The 27,160-nt window shown below is 35.9% G+C and overlaps 1 protein-coding gene across 3 annotated transcripts in view; it reads right to left on the bottom strand.

Moving 5' to 3' along the window:
• kcnq5b (potassium voltage-gated channel, KQT-like subfamily, member 5b) overlaps positions 1 to 26,651 on the bottom strand; it is a 198,335-nt gene extending 171,684 nt beyond the window's left edge. For all 3 annotated transcript variants that reach the window (XR_012406825.1, XM_691989.11, XM_073952120.1), the window contains exon 1: positions 25,968 to 26,651. Coding sequence is in view for 2 of the 3 variants with exons in the window: in XM_691989.11 (XP_697081.5) it covers positions 25,968 to 26,320 (353 nt within the window). In the remaining variant the exon portion in view is untranslated. The remainder of the gene's footprint in view (positions 1 to 25,967) is intronic.
• Between the last annotated feature and the right edge of the window lie 509 nt (positions 26,652 to 27,160).

A 27,160-nucleotide genomic window follows, 5' to 3' on the forward strand; every position in this document is an offset into this window, starting at 1 on the left:
ATATATTGAGTCTCTACCCAAAGATGAAACCTCAGCATTATAACCAAGCAGTTGGAAACTTCTGGAAGCTACATGCTACAAAGAATACTTCATCTGAGTTTGTTAAAGGAAGGATCAGTAAAGAGTAACTGATGGACGTCAGGATGGGTTTCTTCCATTTCTCAAGTGTAAGTACGTGCGGTTAAAGTTGTTGCCTCGTTGACTCTAGCTTGCAAATGTATTTAGTTGTGATTTGTTACTTGTAACCACGTGTACTGTATCAGGTTAACTGGATATATTATCTTATCGCGTGCAAAGCCACGTTAAAAACGTGACGCGTGCTGTTTGTTTATGGAGCTCCGTGCTAGAGTTCTGCTCCCGCGATTTATTCGGAAGTTTATTCCCGCGCCGCAGAAATCTGGCGCGGGGACAGCCGCGGGAATAAATTTCGGAAAAATCGCGGGAGCGGTCGGTAACGGGTTTAATTTGGGACGGGAGCGGGCTGTCTAGCAATATCACGGATATTGCTATGTGAATTAGAAAGAGAGAGTCTGCTTGGTATGAGAGAGCGTATGAGAGAGAGCGAGAGCGAGAGAGAGAGAGAGAGCGAACGAACGAGCTTTGTGCTGTGTGTATGTGTTTATACAGACAGCTTGGCTGTCTGGACTGTATACTGGGTGATTTTTGGTTGTGTTCTCCGCTCTAGCGGGACCGGGCGCGGCGGGCAGAAAACGGAGCGGGTTCTCAGGCTAAAACCTGGCGGGTGCGGGCGGAAGCGGGAGCGTTGTCATCCGGAGGTGTGTGTGTGTTTTTGTGTGTGTGTGGTATGGCGAGTACACGACTGTCTCCTTCGTTCGGTTATCCGTGGCACTATCCACTCGCCATAGTGTGGCAGCTAAAATCCACGCCTACACTATCGAGCGTGTATGAACTGTGATTACTTTTTAAATTGCTGATTAGCTATTGGCCATTTCCCTCTCTGACTGAAGGCAGTCGACCAATCGCGACAGACTGTCATCGGTCCAATCAGCGCAGATTAGCTCCGCGCTAAGGAGGGGTTTGGGAACAAATGAATCAATGGACGATTCATACAGGAGTCGCTGGGATAATTAGGTAAAAATAAATGCAGATTATAAGACCATGAAAGTGTTTTTTGACCTTGCATGCATATTAGACTGTTGTTGGAGACTCTTACAACCAAGATATGACCCTATTTCATGTATAATATGGGCTCTTTAATAGATGTAGCTGCAGCTAACTATTTTTTCATTGTGCAACTTGGCTTTAACTACTTTAAATTATGAGTAACTTTATTTGTCACTTAATGTCAAGTCCCCCACCTGCCAAAACTGATCTTCATCCTCTTTCCTTTAACTGGATATTTCTGAATGACTGCATTTCCTGGCCGATTACAAAGGCTTACATTAGCATGCAATGTTGTATGAAAATAACCCCAGCTTTAGAGTGCTGAAGCCCACTGAATGACTCTCAGCCAAAAGTGAAGAGTGGTGGATGACTCTTTGCATACAGTAGATGTATATGCAATCCTGAACAAAACATCCTCTTTGGAAAGGCATTACATGTTCTAATTCAGTAGGAAATTTTAGCATGCTAGCCAAAACAATGACAAACTATCTTCCTGTAAAGACACAGTGAATTTCCTGATTTCCCCAATGGTCTTAACATGAGCTGGAGAGGATTAAGTTGTAGTCTGGAATGAAACTGAAGAACCCTATGTTGATGCAGGTGAAAAGGAGGGTGTTGAATGATTCACTCATTGATTTAGGACTGATTCCTGATTGATTGGTTGAGTCGTTTGGTGGACCTACAGTATGGTGGAACATGTCTAGCCTTCTTTAAGTAGGATTACTGTGACACAGTTCCCCCATATGGGTCCCCTTTATTTGAGACAGTCCTCGCTGCAGCCCGCAGCTTGATGACGTACTGGACCAGGTCCACTACATAATAGACAATCGCCTACACTTCCTCCTACCCTAAACCCAACCGTCACAGTAGTATGAAAGTTACCTTAGTGGGCAGTACAATGTCCACTATTGGAATTGGTGCAGTACACTTTGTGATAGCAGACTGTAGTGAGAACTTGCTTTATTCCGATACTGTCATGGATATATTAATAGTGCATGATTTATTTAGCTGCAGTAAGGATTCAATTATAGAGAACTGATTGAATGTTGATGAAAATTGACATTTGCAAATTTGTTAGTGTAAAGTGTAAACAGTTACCTTTTCCAGTGTTGTAGTAGTGTTTTTGTTTTCTGTCATTTCAAGTGTCCCTACACTCTAAAATTGATGGGTTGCCATAACCCTATATTGCGTCAAATATGGACAAAGCCAATGTTGGGCTACTTATTTTTTTCAATTAAATTTAATTTACAAGTATACCTAACAGTGGGTTATGACAACCCTGCTTTTTTAGAATGTATTATGGCATGAGAAAGATTTACCAAATGAACAATGAAAAATGTTTTAATTTTAACTCAGTTTAACATTTAAACTCATCAGTTTCCCATGATGGGTTGCAGCTGAAAGGGCATCCGCTTTGTAAAACATATGCTGGATAAGTTGTCAGTTCATTCCGCTGTAGTGACCCCTTATTAATAAAGGGACTAAGCCGAAAAGAAAATTAATTAATGAATGAATAAACTAATTTTACTGATAAGATCAACAGTGACTGCAAGTTCTGATTATTAAAAACAAGTTCAGGAATTTTTAAAGCAACAACCAATTATGATTAAAAAAACCTTCTCAGATCAGTAAATGATGATCACATCATCAAAAGATTAGGTCAATTTACTGGGACTTGTGCACCATTAAATTGTATAGCAATGACTGGTTTCAGCTGGTTAGGCATGTTGGATTGTTTTAGAAGGCATGACAACTTGAAGTCTGATTTAAAGTTATTTATTTGTTTGTTTGTTTACTTTCAGTGAATGAACATGGAAATAAAGCCACCAAAGCCACCAAACACCCACATATGCATTTTGGATCAAAAATGTAAGTAAATGTGGGGAGCAAGAGCAATTATATACACCAGAACTATTTACAACTTGGAAAGCAGAAGTCAAATGTTATACATTTTTAGTTCTGAGTTTATATTTCAACAACAAAGAAAACAGACAGGTTATTTGTGGCAAAGCTTTAAAAGTTTTCTTACTGTAGTCAACATCAATTAAATTGATTCATCTTAATTAAATTTAGATAAAATATATGTTCAACTATTAATAAAAGTACACACAAGTGTAATGATGATGTATATACATCTTCTCTAATTAGATTAAATGAGTTGTAAAGAAAGCTGTAAAGAAAGCTGAGGATGTCAAACATAAACCAAACATAATGTCAATTATGTCAAACCAAACATAAGCTGTGACAGGCACTTTAGTACCTAGGAGTCTAACTATAACACTAACAACCATTTTCACGACTGTGTTCCCAGAAACTGCAATGAAAATTAGATGGTAAAAAAAACAATAGGGAGGACCCAGACCAATTCCAGCTTATACTAGCATATATGAAGGACACTTTATATGACAGTAGTGGGGGAAAAACCACAATTTCTATTGCAAATGGAGCCACAGCATTTCAGAGGCAATTAAGGGCTTGCTGGCAACCCAATTCTTTCAGATTGCATGTGTGTGAAGCTTAGGTGGAAGTGGCTGACGCCTGGGCCTGTCGCATGGTGTGACTTTAATGCAGACTGAGGGCTTGAAGATAATTTACGCTGACCTGGGAACAGTCAAGGCTGGGCCGGAGTAAACTGCAAAGAGAAAGGCACAAGGACGGGCCGTGGGGGAGGGTACATAAAGTTGGGATGTAAAGTGGATGCAGAGATGCCAATGAGAAAAAATACAGTCTAATGAAGAAAATGATAATAGACTTATTAAGTCACAACCAATTCACATTGTCTTAAAATGCCCTGCTTAATTTCCTATAACTTTGCTCAATAATGAAATTGTTTTCATTAAGGGCCATGAAGCCCACCTTTTTCAACAAAAAATTCTTCATGAAGGGTGTGAAGCGCTGCGAGCAGAGGGAGGAGTGGGTGTGGCCGGCAGAGCAAAGAGGGGAGTGAACGTCAGTTGGCTCACAAAATGAGACATAAACCTTGAGGAGACCAATGATTTTATAGTTTACAAAGATAAAATGCAAAGAAATAAACCATAAGTCATTTTATATTCACATATTTACAATTTGTTGTTATATCATTATAAAGATGATCATGTTCATATAAACACTATATGTGTCTGAATGGTAACAAACTCAACTGATAAAAGACAAAATCCACCATTCTCGAATTCTCGTACAACTCTCCCGACAAAAAGGCTTGCAGCAAACCAACAGCTTTGCTGTATTGGTCTCACCTAGTCAATGGGCCTCACAGTTTGGCAGGACTGCCTTGCCTTCAGAAACTATATGTGCGCTCATAAATAATTAATAGGATAAGAAAACTCATAAGATAAGAAAATTCTGCTATGAATAATAATGAGAAACTGACGAGTCATCACTCCACTAGCAGATGCGCGCTGCATCACCGATTTTGACCCTGCCTCAAAAATTATTTTAAACCTGGAAGATGAAAATAGCTGAAAAAAGCTCAAAATTATACAGTTTCTTCCCACAATTAAAGCTGACAGGTGCTAATGTTGTCTTAACTGGTGCTCAACACACAAATCTGTTAAAATTTTTAAAAAAGCATTCCAGGGTGTTTTAAACGTTTAAACATGAATGAAAACAAAATCAACTTGAGTTTGGTTAGCTGGTTTAAGAAAACATGACACATCACCAGGCTGATTGGAGGTTATTTAACCTATAAATCTTAAAAATAATTAGAATAAGTGGAATACTTTCCATTACTTACAAAATGTCAAGATCAACAATGCAACTTCACAATTCTCTTAGAGTGCAAAAGACCACTTAAAGTCTAAATAAAATTTATAATAAAATGCAAAAATTGTATAGTCATCCGTATCAAGCTTTAAGACTCTATAAAGTAACAATATTAAACTCAGAGCTGCCTGCTGCTCTGTGTGTAGAGTCAACTGGACAAAATGCTTTTTGGCCTTTATTATTAATATTAATATTATTATTATTATTATTATTATTTTCAAAAGTCTTTTGACTTGTGATAGCGTTACTGATGTGGTGTGCGAATGTGTTTGGGGGAAAATCGCTGGACGTTGATTGCTCATGACAGGCCAGTTGGCAGAATTACCACTGCTCTAAAAGCACCACACTGGACTTGGTAGAGATCTACTGAGGCCAGTTTAGGCTAAATACAAATAATCAAAAAAAAACATTAACAGATACTTTACTGTGTGGTAACCAGATTTTTAAAATCTAGCTTCTAAAAAAAAAAAAAAAAGAAAAAGGAAATGGTATTTTATTTAAATTAAATAATAATAATGAACAACTGCTTCAAATTGCATATTTTTGATCAGCCTCTGAACGAAGACCCAGTCGCAATGTGTCACTGTGCTTTTTACACTGATCATGAATCAATTGATTGCCTAGAACAATACATTTTTGACAGCCTGTCCAATACAATGCACATCCTGATCTTCTTTATTTTTCCCTCAGGTATCGTTTTATTATTTGTATTAGATTTAACCTTGTCCACTGCACATTATACAACAGTATATATACATTAAGATAAAGTTTGTTATTAATCTGACAAACTATATGTCATGCTTACAATTTAACTAATGACTTTACTAAATGCCTAATTGTTTTATGTTTTCTTTTATCAAAACATTCTCTCTTCTGAGAGACTAATAAACATTTCCCCTCAACAAAGCAGCCGTGTGCTATAGCACAACCAGTCTTGCATTTTGGTGCAATTTCATCAGCTCCGGATTGGCATGATCACAAAAAAATGTGGTTACCCATCAAATTAAAATAACATATTCTACCTTACACTTTGAATACTAATACTAATGTTAGTGTACAGTACATATGTTAACAATTGTTATGTAACATTTTATTTTAAGGTGCCCTAACATCTAATTAGTATAGTAAACAAATTGCAATGAATTATGTATAATTTCAGCAACTAACCCTAAAAAAAATCCAAATTCTAACCCTATGCATGAAAATGTGCATATCATTCATTCAATAATTTTCCTTCTGCTTATTTATCAGCGGTAACCACAGCAGAATGAACCACCAACTATTTCAGCATATATTTTAATCAGCAGATACCCTTCCAGCCACAACCCAGTACTGGGAAACCCATACACTTTTGCATTCACACAAGCAATCATACACTATAACTAATTTTATTCACCCAAGTCACCTATAGTGCATGTCTTTGGACTGTGGGGGAAATGCCCAGAGGAAACCCACATGAACATATGGAGAACATGCAAACTCAACACAGAAATGCCAACTGGCCCACCCGGGTCTCAATCCAGCAACCTTCTTGCTGTGAGGTGACAGTGCTAACCACTCAGCCACCATGCTGCCTTAAATAGGTGCATGTAATTAATTTATTACTTATACTCAATAGTTAGTTAAATTATTAGTTACAATGTAACAAGGAGAACAAAATAAAGTGACACATTATCCGATAATTTATGAGACTCAAAGATTTCAACACACATTTATGAGGATTTCAAGAGTTCACACTAAGCTGATGATTGATAATAAAGCTAGTTTGGCGTGCTGTCCCGGGAGAGAGCCCTGAGCTTATAAGATCCTCGAGCCCTGGGCTCCCTCCCGTTGCAAGCATAGACTGTAAAATATATGGACATAGTATCCTTGACGTCACCCATAGGTTTCTAAAGAGCGCAAGAGAAGCCACAAGTAGGCATGGCCAGCCGTCGCCATTTTGTTTGCGCGTCATCACACCCACGGCGGGATATCAGACAAGGGCAAAGAGGCGGAGAGTGAGCGGAGCTACAGACACCTGCTGGCATTTAGCTTGGACCTGGTTCAGACACACTTTACTTTGAGAGAACGCTTAATACTTTATCACCTGTGACTCGTTTGTATTCTGACCACTTGTGCTTGGTTGTACACTATATCAATAAAGTGTTTAGACTTTTAAAAACACTGCTGTAATACATTGAGCCACTAAACATTGTTCTTATGACGTTTTTCAACAGGAGAAAAACGCAAATTACTTCCAAACACTTCAGATATAGTCTGTGTTAGTAAATGCAGGACTATTGATGAAATCCAGCATAACACTGTATGATAATGCTTCAGATGACTGTTCTAGAGCCTACAGCTAATCAATCTGACAGATTTTGAAGTGCATTACAGCTCAAAATATAAATATAAACGATAAATGATCTTAAATAAAACAAATACATGTATAGAGATGGTTTATAAGTATATAACTTTACTCAAATGTGAAACGAAGGCCACGTGAATGGTTTGTGAGCACAATTAAGTTCACTCAGCATGCCATGCCATCTAATAATTGTAGGAAACAAGTCCAAAAGGCAGTTGACAGTGTAAAGCCACACAAAACAACACAGAAATAGATAAATATGCCGAGAACAGTGGCTAATCTGCAGGATTCAGCTGAGGTGACGTGACGGCGACCAACGAGACCTATCTGTCACTCAAGTGGCCATGCCCTTAATTATGCAAACTTAATAAAACGGACGAGTTATAAACAAATTCACCCCCTCACAGTTGTCATGAAGGGTAATATTAGCCGTATTAACCAAAATTTTTTTTTGTACCAGGCTGTAAACACCTTTTTTTCTGCTGTAAAGTTGGCCATTCTAACAGTGGGCTCAATTGAAATTTTCTCTATTTTGGAGCCAGAAGCGGCCAGGACTAGCGGAATTTCGGATGAATTGCAGTTTTAGTTACTTCCGTATTGGCTTCCTGAGGGAGAGCGGGAGGTTGCCGCTTGGTTGCAAGGCGAGAGGGGAGTTTGAGCTCAGGTAGATCTCGATGACTCCCCCTCTTGCTTGTTGTAGCTAAGTGTCAGATATGGATGCTAAAAGGTGTACTCAGAGTTTAGCTAAAGTATTTGGATTAATTGTTTAGAGTGCTTGTTTTTGAACTGTGGGAGGAAACCGGAGGACCCGGGGAAAACCCACGTGACCACGGGGAGAACGAGCAAACTCCACACAGAAATGCCGTCTGGTTTGGAAAGGAATTAAACCAGGGGCATTCTTGCTGTGAGGCAACAGCGCTAATCACTGGCCACCGTGACGCCCGTTTGAAAGGAGGGAAAGTAGGGTTGAGTGGGAGTTTTACTTCAAGACGAAGATATTGAGATGAGAAAAGTCTGGTTATTTATAGTGAGTTAAGGATCGTCTGATAGGATAATCAGTCGTTAGCTAAAGTTGGAACAGCTGTGAACAATCATAAGCACGTGATCCTCTCGAAATTTGTTTATAAATAAACTTCCTTTGTAAAGGCCCCTGTATATATGATATACTGTAATGTCCTGCTTTATGTTCTTTTCTATGTTTCTGCACCACAAGAGTCTTGTTGTCTTTGATCTTCAGTGGAATAAATTTTAAAAATGACATTCGAACGACTCTGAGGGATACAGTACGAGCTAGTATTTAAACATAAATTAAACCTTTCACCTTGTGTGCCTGCAGTCTACTCGAAAGGGAAATTTAATTGAATGTGGCATACAGTAAATTAATTCAATGCACTGCAGACTTGGAATAGTTAACTCACCCTCTTTCCATTCACACAAACACACACTATAATATGAGTTAGGAATTTCTAGCAAATTTTCCGCACTTCCAGGAGGACAAATAAGATGAAGTTTTGGTTGGCTCATGTAGAGCTTTGCAGAAAAATGCTAAGGCCTGCTCTTTCTCACTGGTTACGAGTAAGTGAAGAGGGCAAAAGAGGATTAAATCAGACCCAAGAACCTCTCTGGGAACTATAACTGACCTCTAAAACTGGTCGACTCTCACAGAGAAAACCTTAAATCTGAGATGCCCTTTGGCTTTAAGCTTCATACGCACAAATAAATCTTCTGAAAGACAGATATTCAACAAAAGCCAACTATATGAGAACACTGGCTGCTCAAGTTTATTAAACAGAAACCTAGGTTTGTTTTATTATGAAAAATAAAAAGCACGCTTGATACTTAGGGAGATAGGTGTACTGTACAGTATGAGCAGGTGTAAACTCAAACATGAGTTAACTTGTTTGTTTATAAAGAAAGAACATTTCTGCTCCAGACTACCATGAATGTTCTCAGGGCCTTTTAACAGAGAATAATGGTAACAGGTTAAACTGATGTAAACATAATATTCAGTTTCTTGTGATCATTTAATAATATTTAATCATTTAGTGATTATTTAATCATTTTACTTTTTAAGACTGAAATGTATTTTCACTCGCCAAAAATATTCATAGATTTTGACAAAGCATAACCTTGCACTATGAAATTAAGCTCCTTGTGATAATTTAATCATTTCTTTTATTTGGTTTTCATGTCATTTATTCATTTCACTTCTTCAAGGGCACCTACTGTATGATAAAAATCCTACTGGAGTGATATAAAGACATGAGCTCATGTATATATGTATATATATATATATATATATATATATATATATATATATATATATATATATATATATATATATATATATATATATATATATATATATATTTCTATAAATGCAAAATGAATTTGCAATGTAAGTCTGAAAACAAGTATACAGTCAAACATGAAATTATTCATACCTCTAGCAAATTCTGACTTAAAGCTCTTGTTCAAATGTAAACAAAAGTTATTGAGTTGAATATATATATATATATATATATATATATATATATATATATATATATATATATATATATATATGAGATATATTTTTGGGCACAAGTAGCATATGCAGCACTGAAAGTGGGGAAAAACAGTGACTTAAAGTTGGACTGTTTATTTTGGAAGGTACTGGGGGTTGGGTTGAACCTAGTGGAAAGGACAAGCCATGAAGCCAAAGCTGCTAAGAGAGCTTCTTTCATTTAGAGACATGCAAACAAGGCTCTCTCTCTGTCTCTCATTTCACACTCACACCCAATCCATACACACTACTGTACATACACTAAAACATTTATTCAAATGCATGCTTCAAATGTGAAGACTTGTGAAGACTTGTGAAGATTTGGTTGAGAATTTTAAATTATATACAGTGTCAAAATTGGAAAAAAAAACTTATGTACACACAAAAACTTATGTACAGTACATTATCAAAAAATGACAAGTTTCATACTACAAAACTTAGTTTAATAAAATAAAATCTGGTCAACAAGTTGACACACCCTATGCAATGATGCTCTTAAAAACACATATGCAATATCTAGTACATTAGGTGTTGTTTCACTGTGGTCTTTTGTGCTTTCTGCAATAAAATTGGATGCTTTTGTGGAGAACTCTGTTCAGGGAAATAAATAAAAAAAAAAAAAACTGCCTGGTCACTCAACTAATAGATCTGGACCTCATGAATCTTTTTGCACAATCCATATGCCACATGAATCTAGTTAGATTGCTCATTGCTTCTGGGATTTACAAAAAAAAAGACCGTCTGTCCACCATTTGATCATCAACCAGCCCTTTTCCAACATAGGCTCAATGGGAAAACTTGCTTCTATCGTTTTATCTGCTGCTTTCTTTTTTATATTTATTTTGCAAAAGTCTAAATATGTTAACTATGAATACATTACATTTGTTTGCAGTTTCTAGCTTAACCAACTGTGCACTTGTGATGATTTTTTACTGAAACACGAGTGAAATACAAAAAGCTTTATGTAACTACAATATATAGAATAATATTTATGCAGAATAAGATATATAGCTAACATTTCTGTAAAAAACTACTAATTCTTTAATAAAATGTGGTCCATCTGACGCTTACAGTAAGTTCATGTAACCTAGTTCAATTTGTATAGTGTAGGATTTAAAGATTAAATAAATCACATCCATTTATCAAATATGAATTAAGTATAAACTGCAGTTTTGTACAACAAACTAAATCATCATAGCTGTGCACCTAGCTATGTATGAAATCTGGAAAATTATTAAAGTCTAAATACCCAATATTTTTATGACGTTGCATTACCCAGATTTAATCTGGAGTCCTGTCAGCTTGTTACAAGCTGATCGAGTATATGATGTAATCCTGATGGATAATGCTGAGGTGGAGCAGATGCTGTCACAGGTACAGAGCTGAAAATGCACTGACTTACTGGAGCATCAACGGTGATGCTTTTCCTGTACTTGCTTCACTTGCCTGAACTCGCCAGAACAAGAAAAAAAAAATAAAAAAAAATCTGAAAATAAGTATCTTTAAAATAATAGTACATAACTATACATAGAAATATTGAAAAATATATATTATTATTGTTTTATTTGTCATTATTCTAAAAGGAATAAGTCTAGTTGACCCTTATATGTATAAAAATCTAAATAAAAAAAATTTAAATATTAATTATTAACCTGAAACTACATCTAACATTGGGCACAAGCTAGACAAAATATCCTTTTAGTATCAATATCACATTATGTGCATCCGCAATAGTCACAACACAGAATCTGCATTGTTGAATTGGGATTACAGTTACACAAGGTGCAGTTCAAAACAAGAAATTTGTGGAGTCATTAATGATTTTTTACCAAAATAGAGCAAAAGTTTATCAATTGCATGTTTTAAGGCCTTTCACTGTACATAACAATAGAGTCTAAAGCATTTAGGCACAAGAACTTGTACCATTTGTAACTTTTGTTGATTTTTTTCATACAATGAAGAATATGCAGTGCTATTTTTATATATATCGTAATATTTATTCATTTATTCTTTTTGGCTTAGTCCCTTTGTTTATCAGGGGTCGAAATTCATCTGGCAACTTATCCAGCATACAGTACGTTTTACACAGAGGATGCCCTTCTAGCTGCAACCCAACACTGAGAAACACCCATTTACACACATACACTACAGACAATTTAGTTTATTCAATTAACCTATACTGCATGTTTTTGGACTGTGGGGGAAATCGGAGCACCCCGAGGAAACCAAAGCGTACACGGGAAGAACATGCATACTCTACACAGAAATGCCAACTGACCCACCCAGGGCTCGAACCAGTGACCTTCATGCTATGATCATGCTACCCACTGTGCCAGCGTGACACCCTATATCACAATGTATATCGAAAAAAAGAAAAAACATTGCAATGTCAGATTTTGCCAATATTGTGCAGCCTTAGCATAAGCAACTTAAAATACAAAGAAATGTGCCTTGTTATATCATTAATAAACACAGCATCTTTTATTATTTTACAAAGCATTCCATATTTTGCTTTTTATATATATTTTTATATTATATGGACTTTTGTGAGTTAAAAAAAGTAAATTTATTTTGTTAAGCTGGGTTTGCACCAGTGCAAAGTATTTGTGAGAGTAGATTATAGTCAATGTGAAGCAATCGAACAGAGCTAAATTTCCTTTCGTGTGGGAGTTTCGGGGAACCTGTAATGCCATTTTTTATCATAAAAATAGAATAAAACTATTTATTGTATATCCTGTCAGTTATGATTTTAAGAAAGAAAATCTGAATTAGCAAAAATCTGCAAGTCACATTTACAGAACAAAAAAACAAAAAAACAAAAAAAAAGAAAATCAGTATTGGCCAAAAAATTTTAATTGGTCCATCTTTAGAAATTAGTAACACATGTGGCAGATGAGTGAACTGCAGCAAGCCACTTATGGCGTACACTTGCACTTGTGCACACTTTAGTCTGTTTACACCAGGTCACTTTTTTGATTAGATAGCAATGATTGGATAGGTGAAATGCATTTAGGACTTTAGATGAAACTGACAACTAAATGCATGTGAGAGCATGTTACAGGTTATAAATATATGACATGTTCAGGCGTAAAAGTGCAAATGCAAGACACAACATAATGCCACAAATGACAGAATAGGATGTTGTGATTTTTGTTGAGTCAATAGCTTTAACAACAGAGAAGCATCACAGACCTGTAGTAGTCTATATCTCCAAATGGAGAGGAAACTAATATAGCAGGCCGTTCGTTTAGAAAGACTTTGCTTTTTGGGGAAAATGGGTTATACACAGATTAATGTAAACTCTTTACAGTTTTAAATGACGTGTTACAATTATCTATAGAACAAAAATAGACATTTCTTTTAGCTTATAATGAAATAAACTAACAAAAAAAAATCTTGTGCATTTGTGATGATGTTTTACTGGAACATGAGTGAAGTATAAAGTTTCTACAGTTTACAGAATAATCTTTATGCAGAATAAGCTAACATTTTTTGTAAAAAACTACTAATACTTAAATAAAATGTTATTTATTTGACGCTTTAGTTGATGTAACCTAGTTCAATTTGCAAATAGTGCAGGATTTAAAGATTAAATAAATCATATCCATTTAACAAATGTATGTTTGTAACAGTCTAGCTAATGAGCAGGTAAACCTCACTCCTCTGAACCCGAAAATGTGCTCTAGCAACAGACGTTAGAGGCCATGATCTTTAGCCTCTTCAAACAACTCCCATGCAGAGAGTCACCGGTTCAATACCAGATCGGAGTGGGTTGGGTGTTGGGACCGGTGGGGTTACATTGGTGCTGGGACCTTGATGGGAGTGAGGTTTAGGGGGGTAAGTGTGACAGAGGCCAGCTAGTGAAGTACTGTGCATGTAAACCTCACTCCTCTGAACCTGTAAAGGTGCTCTAGCGACAGACGCTAGAGGCCATAGTCTTTAGCCTCCTTGTTAGAGCAACCAACTCCCATGAGTAGAACCGCCTGTTCGATGGGTGGTTAGGTGTTGTAAAACCGGCAAGGTTACATGTAGCACAGATAGTTCTGATAAAAAATAAAATAAAAAAACGCAAGAAGTGAACAGGCTCTACTGAGACTACTTAAACATCATTCAGTGATCCAATATACTCACAGTGAGTTTTTTTAATGCATCGTTTCACATCTAAATGTACCAAAACCACATTTCAAATATGTTTCACATCTGATTTAACTATTTGCATAAGTTAAACTTCAGATGATTGCATTATAAAATTACACATGTGAAAAATAGGCAAGTTAACATTGCATGATTAAGGTTTCTACTGTATATAACACTGCACAAACCAAACGCAATCCAAGCAGCTAAATTGAGTCAGTATTCTTCATGTAGTTTAGTCTCACACACTATTTCATATTTCAAAAGGCAGACACGTGCAGACTAAGCAAGAGAGCAAAATTGCTCACAGTTTAAATGATTCATCTGAACTATAAGTAAAGTTCTGACTCCTCTCAGCTCAAATACTACATACACCTTGGCTTTTGTTGTGGTAAATATATTCAATTGTGGGGACTGGGGACAGTCCTGAGTCTCAGGGAAAAATACAGAAAGCTCCATTTACTGAAAAAAATAACTTTCAGGTAATGTGTGAAAGTGTCTGCCTGTGAAAAGGAAGTTCCTCAGCAGAAGCAGAAATACTGTTTGACTTTTGACTGAATGTTTTTTCTAAACCACACTCAAGCAGCAAACGGCAGTTTCACAATGTGACCAGCAGCTTCCTGTCTCTGATGTGTGTATGCGATGAGTGTACAAGACTGTTACTAAAGAGAGCAAAGTAGCTTTAAATCATAATTGTGTAGAATTGTATCTCTGTCCAGTGTGATGAGTCTGATGACCAAAATACCTTACTTTCCATCTTACTAACAATTTCACTGAAGTTTAGGTTAACTCTCTGTCCTTTATGTAACTTTCTCACATGTTCTTTTTGGCAACTGACGAATGAAGCCAAAATGAAATTAAAATGTTTCCTGGCAAGTTAATGTGAGTAATATGACATCACTTAGCAGACATACAGTAGGCAGCTAAATACTTCATTCATCTATTTCCCGAAGCTCTTGTCCTAAGTAGGGTCAAGGAGATATTGGAGCCTATCCCAGCATCACGGGTGACAGGAAAACCCCCTGGATGGATGACCACTCCATCACACAGCCATTCATGCATTCTTTTGTAGAATATCCATTCTTTTGACTGGGTATATTATTCCTGCTGGATGTTTGGTCTTACTGACTACAGTTTCACATTAAATGTGTTTTCACACAAAAGAAGATATTAGAAAATATATCTATTATTCATTCATTTTCTTGTTGGCTTAGTTCCTTTGTATATCTGAGGTTGACACAGTGGAATGAACCGGCAATTTGTCCAGCACATATTTTTATGCAGCGGATGCCCTTCCAGCTGCAACCCATCACTGGGAAAACATCTATACACACTCATCACACACATACACTACAGACAATTTCAGCTTACCCAATTCACCTTTATCACACGTCTTTGGACTTTTGGGGGAAACAGGAGCACCCAGAATAAACCTATGCAAACATGGAGAGAACAAACTCCACACAGAAATGCCATATATCTATTATATTTTATATATTAAATGTGTATACTATTTTTAGTATTGAAAGTCAATGTTATAATAAAACCCAGACTTATCTTCAATCCGGCTTAACTTCTTTCAGTTCACATACTTGACAAGAAATCATACAGAAGTCATACTGAGAAATTGGTGACACAATGATCTGCATATGAGAAAATGTGTGGTGTATGAGTGTGGCTGTCTGTGCTTGTGTGGCTGAAGTAGGGTAAAGTGTTACATTAAAAAAAGAACAGCATAGCCACTAAAAGGTGAATGACCTACGGTACAAATCCACCTACAAACTTAAGATGTGACAGTGATGGGCCACAAGCTCTTTGACTTCACTTAGGCCTGTAAGTTGAACTTTTTCTTGCTATTTATTTAAAAATGTTTTTTATTACATTACTATATTTATTGATATACATGAGGTTTGTTGTTCTTTCATTATTTTATTTTTCTTTTGATCCAAATTTTTTGAAAATATGTAAGCTATACAGAACAGTATCTAAAGATTGCGAAATACATGTGTAAACCAATGTGCGCATACATTATAAAATCAAATGAGAGAGTCTGTTGGATTCGCAAATAAATCTGGTCACTTGTGAAAACTTGAAAATAAGTGGCCAATGAAGTAGAAGAATTAACTTTACCTACTGTATCTATTTTCATATATATTCTTCTTCCACCAGTGTGCATTTGACACCTGATAAAATGGTTTTGCAGCTGGTATATTTGAATGTCTGAAATCTGTATTTATTTATTAATTGATAATCATTTCAAATACAGTTCATTGACATCAATAGTGCGCTGACATTCAGGCGCCCGGAGTTTGAGTGAACCTTTCCAGATCCCATGCCTCCTCTCTCTTCAACTTTGTTTTATGTCCTTGAGCACGTTGTTGAGCACTGGAAAAGCTCTATATAAAATACACTTTTACTATTATTATTATTATTATTATTATTATTATTATGATAATGATGATTATTATTTTTATTATTATTATTATTATTATTATTATTATTATTATTATTATTATTATTATTATTATTATTATTATTATTATTAATATTATTATTATTCCACTATACTGTCCTATCACAATAAAGACAAAAAATGCCTCAAAAAAATCATATACATATAAATTATTCTATTCATTTTTACATTTTATTAAATATTGTATTTCAGTGGAAACCTAAAAAGATGCATAAGACAAAGTGAGTGAGTACTGGCCATAGTAACAATAAATAAACCCAAGGCTTTTCTAAAAATGTATCCCTATATACATTTCGGGAGAGTATCAAATATGTCCCAGGAGCTACATTTTTTGCAGTTTTTGTTTTTGTGAATCCACCAGATTCCGATGTGTACGCTTTTCAGATCTCAAATTTCTCTCACAAGTGCCATAAACGCCTGCTGTTCTCGTGTAAATCCACGAGAGGCCATTGTCGATTGACTGACTGACAGATCGACTGACCCACCTACTTCCTTCCCTAAACCCAAGCAATCATATTTTAAAGCCCTTATTGACCCAGCCACCCACTTCGCTAAACCCAACCTACAGTTAGATAAGCCATCCAAAAAAAGCATAGTCATCATAGGTGATGTTGACCAATTTGGCATCATACGATGTTTAATGTGAAACATCGCGATGGACGATGGCATATGCATAGAGCCTCAGGAACTTCCGGGAGACTTGGGATGTCTGAATATCACGTTTAACAACTATAGTAAGACATGATCCAGCGGTACATCCTTGATAAATTGTCCGATGTGCACTGCTCTCTGCCTCTGGAGCTCAGAGAAGCGCATGTCAGTGTGTAGCTGTGTGTGTGGCTCTGCAGTGAGCACCACTTGTGTCTGTGTGTGTGGTCACGTGATGTGGGTTTTCAGCGAACGGAGGGCTGTTCAGAAATGCTAGGTAAAACACAGTGTGGATGTGGATTATTTTCGTTCTAAAATGCCACTTTGCCACAAGACGTATTACTGTAAATAGGGCCTGAGTATGTATTCATCTCCAGCGGGTTTGCATCAGGGGCGGGGTGGAGGATCGGCAATGCCGGCTCAGCATTGTATTGCCTATTGGGCATTGCTGATGGACGATGGCATTGTCTATCGGCCCAACCCTAGTCATCACCTGACTTTTACCATGGTTTCAGATTTTACCACACCCTGTTATTTATTTGTCTAATATACTTTTTGGTCTTAGCCAATTCCTGGAACTGTTCTTTACTAAACCCGAACTCCCCTCTGCATCTCAAGTCCAGCAATGTACATGGCGAGCTAACTGAACAAACTGGTAACAGCGGAAAAGCCGTCCACATAAAAAGTAAGTGGCAAGCTGCATGCACGAAAAGGAACAGCATTATACTGCCCCGAGCGTTCATTTTAAAGACGAAATGCAGCCATAAGTACTTCTGGCAACATAATTTGTGATCTCCAGAAATGTATATTGGGCTACGTTTTCAGAATGAGCCTATATTGAGATAAATGGAAAGCGTTTTTATACAGCTAACACATTTAAAGGCTTCTATTGGTTCATTTAGATAAACATCATATTATGCAATGATCTTTTTTCTTTTTGGAGAGTGTACAACTTATTTCCTACATTCTGCCTCAACAATAGTTTAACAAAATAAAGTGCAGAGTTGCTTCCTCTATTGAGGACCTCAAGTTCCAATTAAGGAAATCTAATTATGGATAGCTAGTGCGACACTCAGCCTGATTATATCAGTGTGAATGTACAGGTTAACCTATCTTGAAATGGCCTGAGAACTCAGCATTGCAGTGCAAAAGTGAAAAAAAGAAAACAAGATGGTTTAAAAAAAAAAAAAAAGGTCTTCAAACAATGGACAAAAAATACCTGCTATCGCTCCACAGACCATTTGAATACCGAAAAAGAGTTCACCATCAGCTAATTTAAATAAAATGACTTTTACAGTAGCAAGAGATTTTTATAGTTTTCTTTCAATTAGAAATATATTATTCACACTTTTTCTAAAAGCTCTTCAGAAAAAGGCTCTGCTCTCCGCCTGACTGACACAAACAAGGGCAACATGGCCTGTGTCACTTTCCCTTCAGATGCCTGCTGACTCTTTCTCCTCCAGCAGCTGTCAATCACCTTCAGTTGTCGCACTTTTATGGGGCTTCCAGACCAGCATCTGCTGAAAAGCGTCAGGCAGAAGGAAGCAGAAGCTGACAATGCTGGGAAACTTAGGGGTTTGAATGATTTCATAAGGTGTGCAAGAGTTTGCATAAAGGCATGGCATGAATACGTTCTTCTAAACTATTCCTGCTGATGGTAAAATAATAGCAACAATGTATTACAATTATGCTCTAATGAATTCTTTATATGAAAAAAAAAAAAACTATTTAAGGCAAGTTATAGTGTGCACTGTGAAAATGAATGGTTAATTAACGCCTGCTGCTAGCTAACTTTTCATGGGTGTTTCCATCTTTTAAGCTTTCAAATTGCATTATGGAACTTGGATCCATTCTCTGATAAGCTGTATTGTTGAAAAGTATAATAAAGTAACATGTACTGACATTTTTAAAGATTTGAAATGTCTTTATAATTATAACAATATATTATTATGATTATGATTATGATGATTATGATGATTATGATGATGACGATTATTATTATTATTATTATTATTATTATTATTATTATTATTATTATTATTAATATTATTATTATTATTCACTCAAAGTGCCACCTAATATTTCATTTTGAAATAAGCATGTTTTGTAACACTTTATTTTGACGGTCCATTTGAGTATTAGTAGACTGTCTGCTTAATATCTGTTGATATGCTTTTTCAACAGACATTTAACTGTCTATAAGAAACTTTGCAAGTACATATCAACTTACACTAACCTAACCCCAACCCCAACAGTCTACTTATATTCTAATGAAAATTAGTTGGCATGTAAATGCAATGTACTGTAACAAAATAAAGTGCATGTTTTCACAGGCTCCTGTGCGTATGTTCAGAAATTTTTTTCTTTTATAGCAAAGAATGGGTTCTATTTATTGCCTAAAGTGAAATAACTGAACATAAATAGGAAGCTAAGAAATTTTAATTTTAGAAGTAAATTTCAGATGGCACAAGATGTTCTGTTAAAGGGGAAGTGTACATAATTATAAATTATGAGTTGATTTCTGGCCACCTGATACTTAATAGATAAACTGTAAAAGTCATTAGGTGACTTTACATTAAAAATGTGAGCAAACCTATTGCTTTAAGAACAATTCATTCTGTCATCATTTAATCAAACAGCTTTGTTGTTGTTTGTTGGTCGTTGCTGTTGTTTTTTTCTGTTGCACACAATAAGATATATTGAATGATGTTGGAAACCCTGTAACCACTAAGCATCAAAGTCACTGAAAATCATTTGTTACAAGTTTCCAACATTCTTCAATTTGTGATTAACAGAACACATTACGGCTGCATGATATTGGAAACCTTAGTCATTGAGATATTTAGTTTTTCTGAGATATGTGATATGAATACAATTTCACCAGATGGCTTGAAAGCTCTATTTAGGGGGAAAAAAGATTCAATTCGATAGATTGGGGTGATTTCGTAAGGGTGTGATTTAGGGCTGGGAGATTTGGGGAAAATATCTAATTGAGATTTGATTTGCGATTTAATTTTGTAGTCAAGCTTCAGCTCATTAATCAGCAAGCCATGGCAACAATTCTGCAACAGCTTTTAAAAACGACCTGTTTTTGTTTGGTGTCTGTGAGTTTAAATATACCAAAATATTCCCATATTACCAATGCTGTTTTTCTTTGATATTAATTCATCTATTAATGCTTTTGAAGCAGCAGACGTCATTATCCCACTTGTCCCAGCTTTCCTGTTTGTGTTCTTCTTCTTTTTTAATGTGGATGTTCTGCATATTTCGGTTGTGCAATTCTGATGGGCTGAACAAAAGTGTGCTCAATCAGTTGGCTAGTAAGACTCACACACAGATGGCAGTCACGCATTTGCTCTGAGTGGGTGAAATTAAAAAATCCTTATATATTTCATATCCCAGCCATTAACTAATCACAACGTTTTAAATTGCGATTGCGATTCAATTTTGATTGACACAGCCCTAGTGTGATTTATGTATAAAATAAAATAAAAATTGCAAGCAAAACATTTGTTACAGTAGAGAAGAAAGTGAAATGAACAGTGTTTCTTGATTTTCCAGAGAGTCCAACAGTATTCAGGTACAGAAATTGAATAATGAAATGTAAAATAAAACTTTACAGTCTTCATTGTATTAGTAATTCGGTAAAATTTGTCTTCATTAATGTTACAAATGTTGTACGTTATTGTGTCTGATTGCTTTACAATCTCTTGAAATTCCTTTAAAACACATACAAATGATAAAGCTTCACTCGGTTATGATTATACTTCGCAATGACTTCACAAGTCCCTTGTATTCTCAAATATCATCAAAGAGACTATACCCCCTATTGACCATATTCTTAAATGAGGTGCGCTTGTTTTTTGCGATTGTTTTAGAACTTCCGATTCAGCTGCCTATGAGAGAAATTACTAGGAATAATGAACAGCAGAATACGGTCAAACTACTTGCTCTACAAACAAGTGTTTGCATGATTATACATACAGACAAAGCAGAACAATTTAATAGGAAAATAATAGTTTGCAACATCAAGCAGCAGAATGAGCTATTTTAATGCTTAAAAATGTATGGAAACGAATGAGACCGGAAGTCTTGCACCAAAAAGATTCAAATGGCTTAGCCCGCTCATACGCGAATTTGCATAGTACTGATGATACACCAGGAGATACCCCTTGCTCCTTAATTTTGACCTTTTTTTGTTTTATTTTAAGAAAAACATTTTTGTCTTAAATGAACATAAAGGATTAGGAAAGCAATTAAATGTTTTTATTATAAATCTTTGCATTATTAAAGTGACACTTATGGTATTTAATGTAATCAAATGAAAATTCAAAACAAGAGATTTGTTCTTTAATCAGATTCAACAAGTATCCCTTTTTTTCCACACCTCAGTGTTAACAGGTATGATGTATATTGGTGACAGAATTTTAGGGTAAACTATATTCCTTCAACAGTTCCAAGTTTTCAACAGGTTGACTTTTATATATACAGTAACTACTCCCTTTTTACAGTATATTATTTTAAAAAGTCTGTATAAAGTACAGAATTTTCAATGTGCCTTGTAGATTCAATGATCATTTCATATTCTGTTTATATTAAATTCTTTGATTTCCTCTCCTTCTCTCTCTCTCTCTCTCTTGCAGTGATACATTTGCAGGGATAAAACACAGTTAATCCATTGAGGCTCAAATACACCACTATGCGTTGTGTATTTAAAGGGAAAGGATGGCTTTTAGAAGAAGTAGATTCTGTTCAACATTCTGTATGAAGTTTATTCTGTAGGTTGTTTACAGTAAATTGGCATTATCATTGTACAGAATTATCATGTGGCCCTCATAAATGAAAACAGTTCAGCCAAGAAGTACTTTCTGACGTTTACAGTATGTGTGTTTGTACAGACTTGTTTCTGCAAGTGCTCAAATAGAAAGCAGTTTCGCAATGTGAAAAAGTAAACATCATTATTACCACAAACCACAATCGAGAAATTACAAGAAGAGAAAAATTGTGGAACAACCACAAAGAAGCAACATCAAGGATGTTATTATTGATGACTGACAGGACAAGAACCAATCAGTCTAGAACATGCAGCACTGATGAATACGTAAACAATCACATGACCATAACACAAAATAGCTTCCGTTGTGTGTGAGGAAAGTGTGAAAGAGGCCATGTGTTTGTCAGTGGCTAAAGAGGGTGTTTTCTGTAGCCTTAAACATGTTTAATTATCTTTGTTCAGTGTGATGTGAAAGAGTCTGTGGTCCTAAACACCCTAGCTATCAGCCTCAGTAGGTTTTTCACTGTTCTTTGCAGTTTGAGTTTTTTAAATATTCTTTTTATGTTAGAAAAAAAGAGAATTCTCTAACAGGAAAGTCTAAATGGGAAAAAAAAAGTATTTTTATATACAAGCTTGTATCCATGTTGCTCCATCCATGTTGTAGGCATGGTTGTGCAGTGCATCATTATTTGATCATATTAACCAGAATTCAAAATGTTTAGATTGTTGAGCAAATTCATTGCAATCGGGCTGCAATATGGTTTAGGAAATGTTGATAATTTATAATCATTAGAAAACAATATACACAAAAATAAACTGAAAGATAACCAACAATCTTCTTGGATACACAAAACCAAAAAAAAATGGATTTTAAAAATCTTTTTTTTTTTTTTTTTTGCGAATCAGTCATGTACTCTACCACTCAAATTTTTGAAACATTAAGATTTGTGTATGCTTTATTTGTATACCACAAGAACTGTAATTGTGTGAAATAATATTACTTATATATAATTTGCGATTCGAAGCTGATATTTCTATATATTGTTGATCAAGTCTACAATTTTATATAATCGTTCAAAAATTTATAAGACGATTTGCTGTTTAGAAAGCACTTCTGAAAATTATAGTTGTTGTAAACATTTCTGGCTGTGCTTTATTTTTAATCGAATGCATGATTTGTTACCATTCAAAAGTAGGCATGGGCTGGTATAAGATTCTAACGGCATGACAACTTTGGATAAAAAAATCACGATCTCACAGTATTCTGATTACTGCTCTAAAATATATTCTTTTTAAATGTCTGGGTAAAACAAGAACTTTTATCCACTTTAAACAAAATGGCTGCATGCAAAATTGCATGCTTCCATAATATATAGTATACAAGCCAAGTAGTATGTCCAAATTCATAGAAATCGAAAAACAGTATGCAAAAACTACACGGACGACCACAAGAGAATTCATGAATGGGAGTGAAGCAGGTGTCTCACGTGATCATGATAAAATGGCGGATGTGGTACGTTATGCTACTCACATTCTTACTGTATACAGTAGAACACATTTTTTCTAATGGTGGGGTAGTATATTCAAATTCAAATGCGGTACCTACTGAGTAGTAGGCGGTTTCGGACGCAGCCAATATATTTGATTTTATTTGAGAAACATTTAAAATATTTTGGAACAGTAAACATGTCAAGCTAAATATTTAAAAATAACCATTGACTTCTGCTGTCTTCATTAGTTTCAAAAACAAAGACTTGCTTACAACTTTAAGTGGCATCTTTGGATATCTTTTTTTTACTGGAGATACTGTTGTCCTAACAAAAAAAAAAAAAAAAAAAAAAAAAAATATATATATATATATATATATATATATATATATATATATATATATATATATATATATATATATATATATATCTTACATATACTATAGGAACAGAATAACAGACATTTTTGGAGGTTTTAAAACCTTGACTCTTAAAACCGCGGTGTACCTTGAAAACGGTTATTGTCCCTAGCCTATTCAAAAGTACAATTGATGGCTAAACATTTTTCATGAACCGAAAACTTAGTTTTAAATCACTAAATACAATTACATTTTTGAAATAAATTTAGTAGTTTTAAACTGGAATAATATTTCACAATATTACTGTTTTTATTGTGTTTATTATTCATTAAATGCAGTTTTGCTGAGCAGAAGAGACTTTTGACAGGATATGTACAGTAGGAGAGCTAAAAGTCATGAGATACTTAAATGTCTGTAATAATAATAATTATAATAACAACAACAAGAAAAAGAAGAAGAAGAAGAAGAAGAAGAAGAAGAAGAAGAAGAAATCAACAATACCCCTAGTGTATGCTCCTAGTGTATCCTCATAGTAATACTGTATGAACTATTTCTCACAAACATATGAAAGTAATACCAGACTTTTCCGTTTGGCAAAAGGCTTACCTCTCAATCACACAACATCCCAACCACTCCTCATTATCTAAGGAACGCAGTGTTTGGGCTTGCACAGAACACTCGGTGAGGAATGAAATGTATTGGGACTTGCCCTAATCCTTGTGGCACACACAACAACAAACCAGAGGAGACAGTAACCTGTCTCAACTCCCCAGCCTTAAAGAAAGCTCTTCCGAGGACAAACAAAGCAATGTTGGGTCTCATTAAATCCTAAAATCTAATTGACTTCAGGGCAGGCATGGGAGAATTTATAAGCAAATGCAAAAAATAAAGAAAGAATAGAAGCTCCGCCTTAAAGTGTTAGATAATATGTGCAGGTGTTGAAGCCTGTCCTTGTCTTTCAGCACAGCAGACTGCACAAGGACAAAACAAAAGATTGCACAAAAACTCATGTCATCAAATCACATCAAAAATACGGACCAGCCTTTTCACATAGATTAGGAATTGGATTTCTTTAGAAGAAGTAATGGTGGATTACACAATTTAACCATAACAGCTTGGGTCACTTCTTGCCAATCTGAGCATCACAGAACTGAACATGCAACCAAAAAAATAAATTAACAGTCAAAATCTTGACTAACACTGACTAAATCCAAACCTTGACTCATCTTGACTTAATATACCAATTACTGCTACGATAAATGAAAATTCACTGATTAGCCTATTATAATATGTGTACTCTCAGAAAACTTTGAATTTCACCTTTCCTACTTCAATTTTACAATTCAAAGGAACCATTTAAGCAGAAATACATTTGAAACATTCTTTATTCACCGCGATCTATTCATTTTGTCTTTTTGATACGCCAGTTCTTCTAAAATAATACCTTAGATCTGTGCTTAGGAAGGATGTAAAATACCTGCTTTGTATTATGCACTGATTACCTTGCTCTTCAGTAAAAGCTGTCAAGGTAAGCTTGAATACCCAGTTGGTTCAAATTGTGAGTACAGACTTGGAATATAACAGATTAATCTCATAGTGCGTGAAGCTCCAATCTGAAACACGATGTAATTCAAAGGAAAAGAGAAGCCAGGATATTCTGCAAAATTTCTCCCTTTATGTTCTATACAAAAAAAGGCTAAGGATTTAGAAAGAATATTTCAAACAACCATTTATAGTTTTTAAAAACGTTTCTATTTGTGTTTTATATGATCACCAGTTAACACAATGACAAATTCCTGGAAATTTTAGGGCTTCCCCATATCCTGAAAGCAGAGAGATATAATCACACTGTTCTGAATGAACACTTAGCATGTCTATTTTTTTCAGTAGACTACAATTCCTGTTTTAACTGAAGATTCAAGACCCAGCCCCAGAAGAACAATACATCCCTGTAAATGATGCTGGGATGTTTTGTGTTTAGTCTGTCAGCTGAACACACTCCACTGTTATCATTACTCAGAAGGGAAAAGAAAGAAAACAAAAGTGGTAAAAGCAAATATATTATTCTACTTAAAAAAAAAACGAATTTCCACAACTTCATTCAAGGTCTAGATTCTGCATAAAACCTAAATAGGCTTTTACAAGTGCTAAAAAAACCCACATCTACGACACATTTCCATTCATACGTGGCAATACTACGGGGAAAATGTTCAAAGCAACAGGTATAAATTCTCTTACTAAAAACTTAGAAAAGCCGAGCGCCGTTTTCAATATGACATAAGCGCACTGTTAATGGATAAACGCTGAACTTACACGAACGCGTGGTAGATAAAAGCCCATGATCTTGGTCTCTCCAGCACGTTGTACAGGTAGTTCTGAATCCTCCGGTAGCGCGCGTTTCTCCTGCCGCTTTGCGTGCCGTACACCAGCGGCTTCCCGAGCAGACTCAGCCGAGCGCCCTGCTTCCCGCGGTCTCTCTCCGTGCCCGATGCACCTGTGCCGGCATGAGATGCGGACAACAGGCCGTCCCCCGGCCGCGAACAATTGTTCTTCATTCTATTATCACATTCCACATTATGCAATCCGTAACTTTCGGCGTGGTGCCCTGGAGAGGTGTTCATCCAGAGGCCGGAGCCGGCCTCGTCTCCGCTGTGGTTGCGGGGCATGGCATCACCAACGCGGACCCAAATGCGCGTGGCATGCGTGTTGTTGTATCTCCGGAAGACGGGAGAGCCAAGAAACTAGCAACGCCAACTGTCAAAAGGACTCAAAATATTTAATTTACCTCCGGTGGTGACGTCTGAATGCCACTTTTATCGCTCCTGGAATTGGCGGACTTCAGTACATAAGAGGTGTATAAAGTCACTGCTGGCGCTGACCCACGGGAAGAGCCCGTCAAAGTGACTTTATGTGACTGCAGTTGAGTCTTGCGTGCACAGCTCTTGTTTCTCCAGCGCGCGCTTTTGATGTCGCTCCACTCACACGCTCGGCGTTACTTCGCACAGGAAATCAACTGTGCCATTCTGCGCGCTCATGCTGTGGCACACGCGTTTCCGTAGCCTAATATTCATGTAAATACGCCTAATTAGCACGCTGTCCTTTTTGACTTCGGTCCGCGGCATTCTCACACTTCTGTTAGTAATTTAATAAACAGTGATGCGAGTTCAGCCGGAAAAAAAGATAACGATTGAGGATCCATTGTGTTTACATAGGCTAGTTAAATGTTTATTTGCATAAAAACATGTTCTTGAAACCGTTGTGTTAAGTTGAACATTCTCTAGTGACAGACCTTGGGAACAACTGCGTTGAAAAAAAACTGTTTCAAATTATTCAAATTAGCTGTAGTCAAGAATTTGATGTCCTTTTAATATCAGAACATACCTTTACCAACAGAAATCGCGTTCAGTTGATGATGTAACCATGGCAACAGCAGCTTAGTTCTTTTCTCAATCGCAACATATTTTTTATCACTGTATTAAAAATAGCAAAAGCATTTATAATATTAA

Source organism: Danio rerio, chromosome 1, assembly GCF_049306965.1.
Source record: "Danio rerio strain Tuebingen ecotype United States chromosome 1, GRCz12tu, whole genome shotgun sequence".
Classification (NCBI taxonomy): Eukaryota; Metazoa; Chordata; class Actinopteri; order Cypriniformes; family Danionidae; genus Danio; species Danio rerio.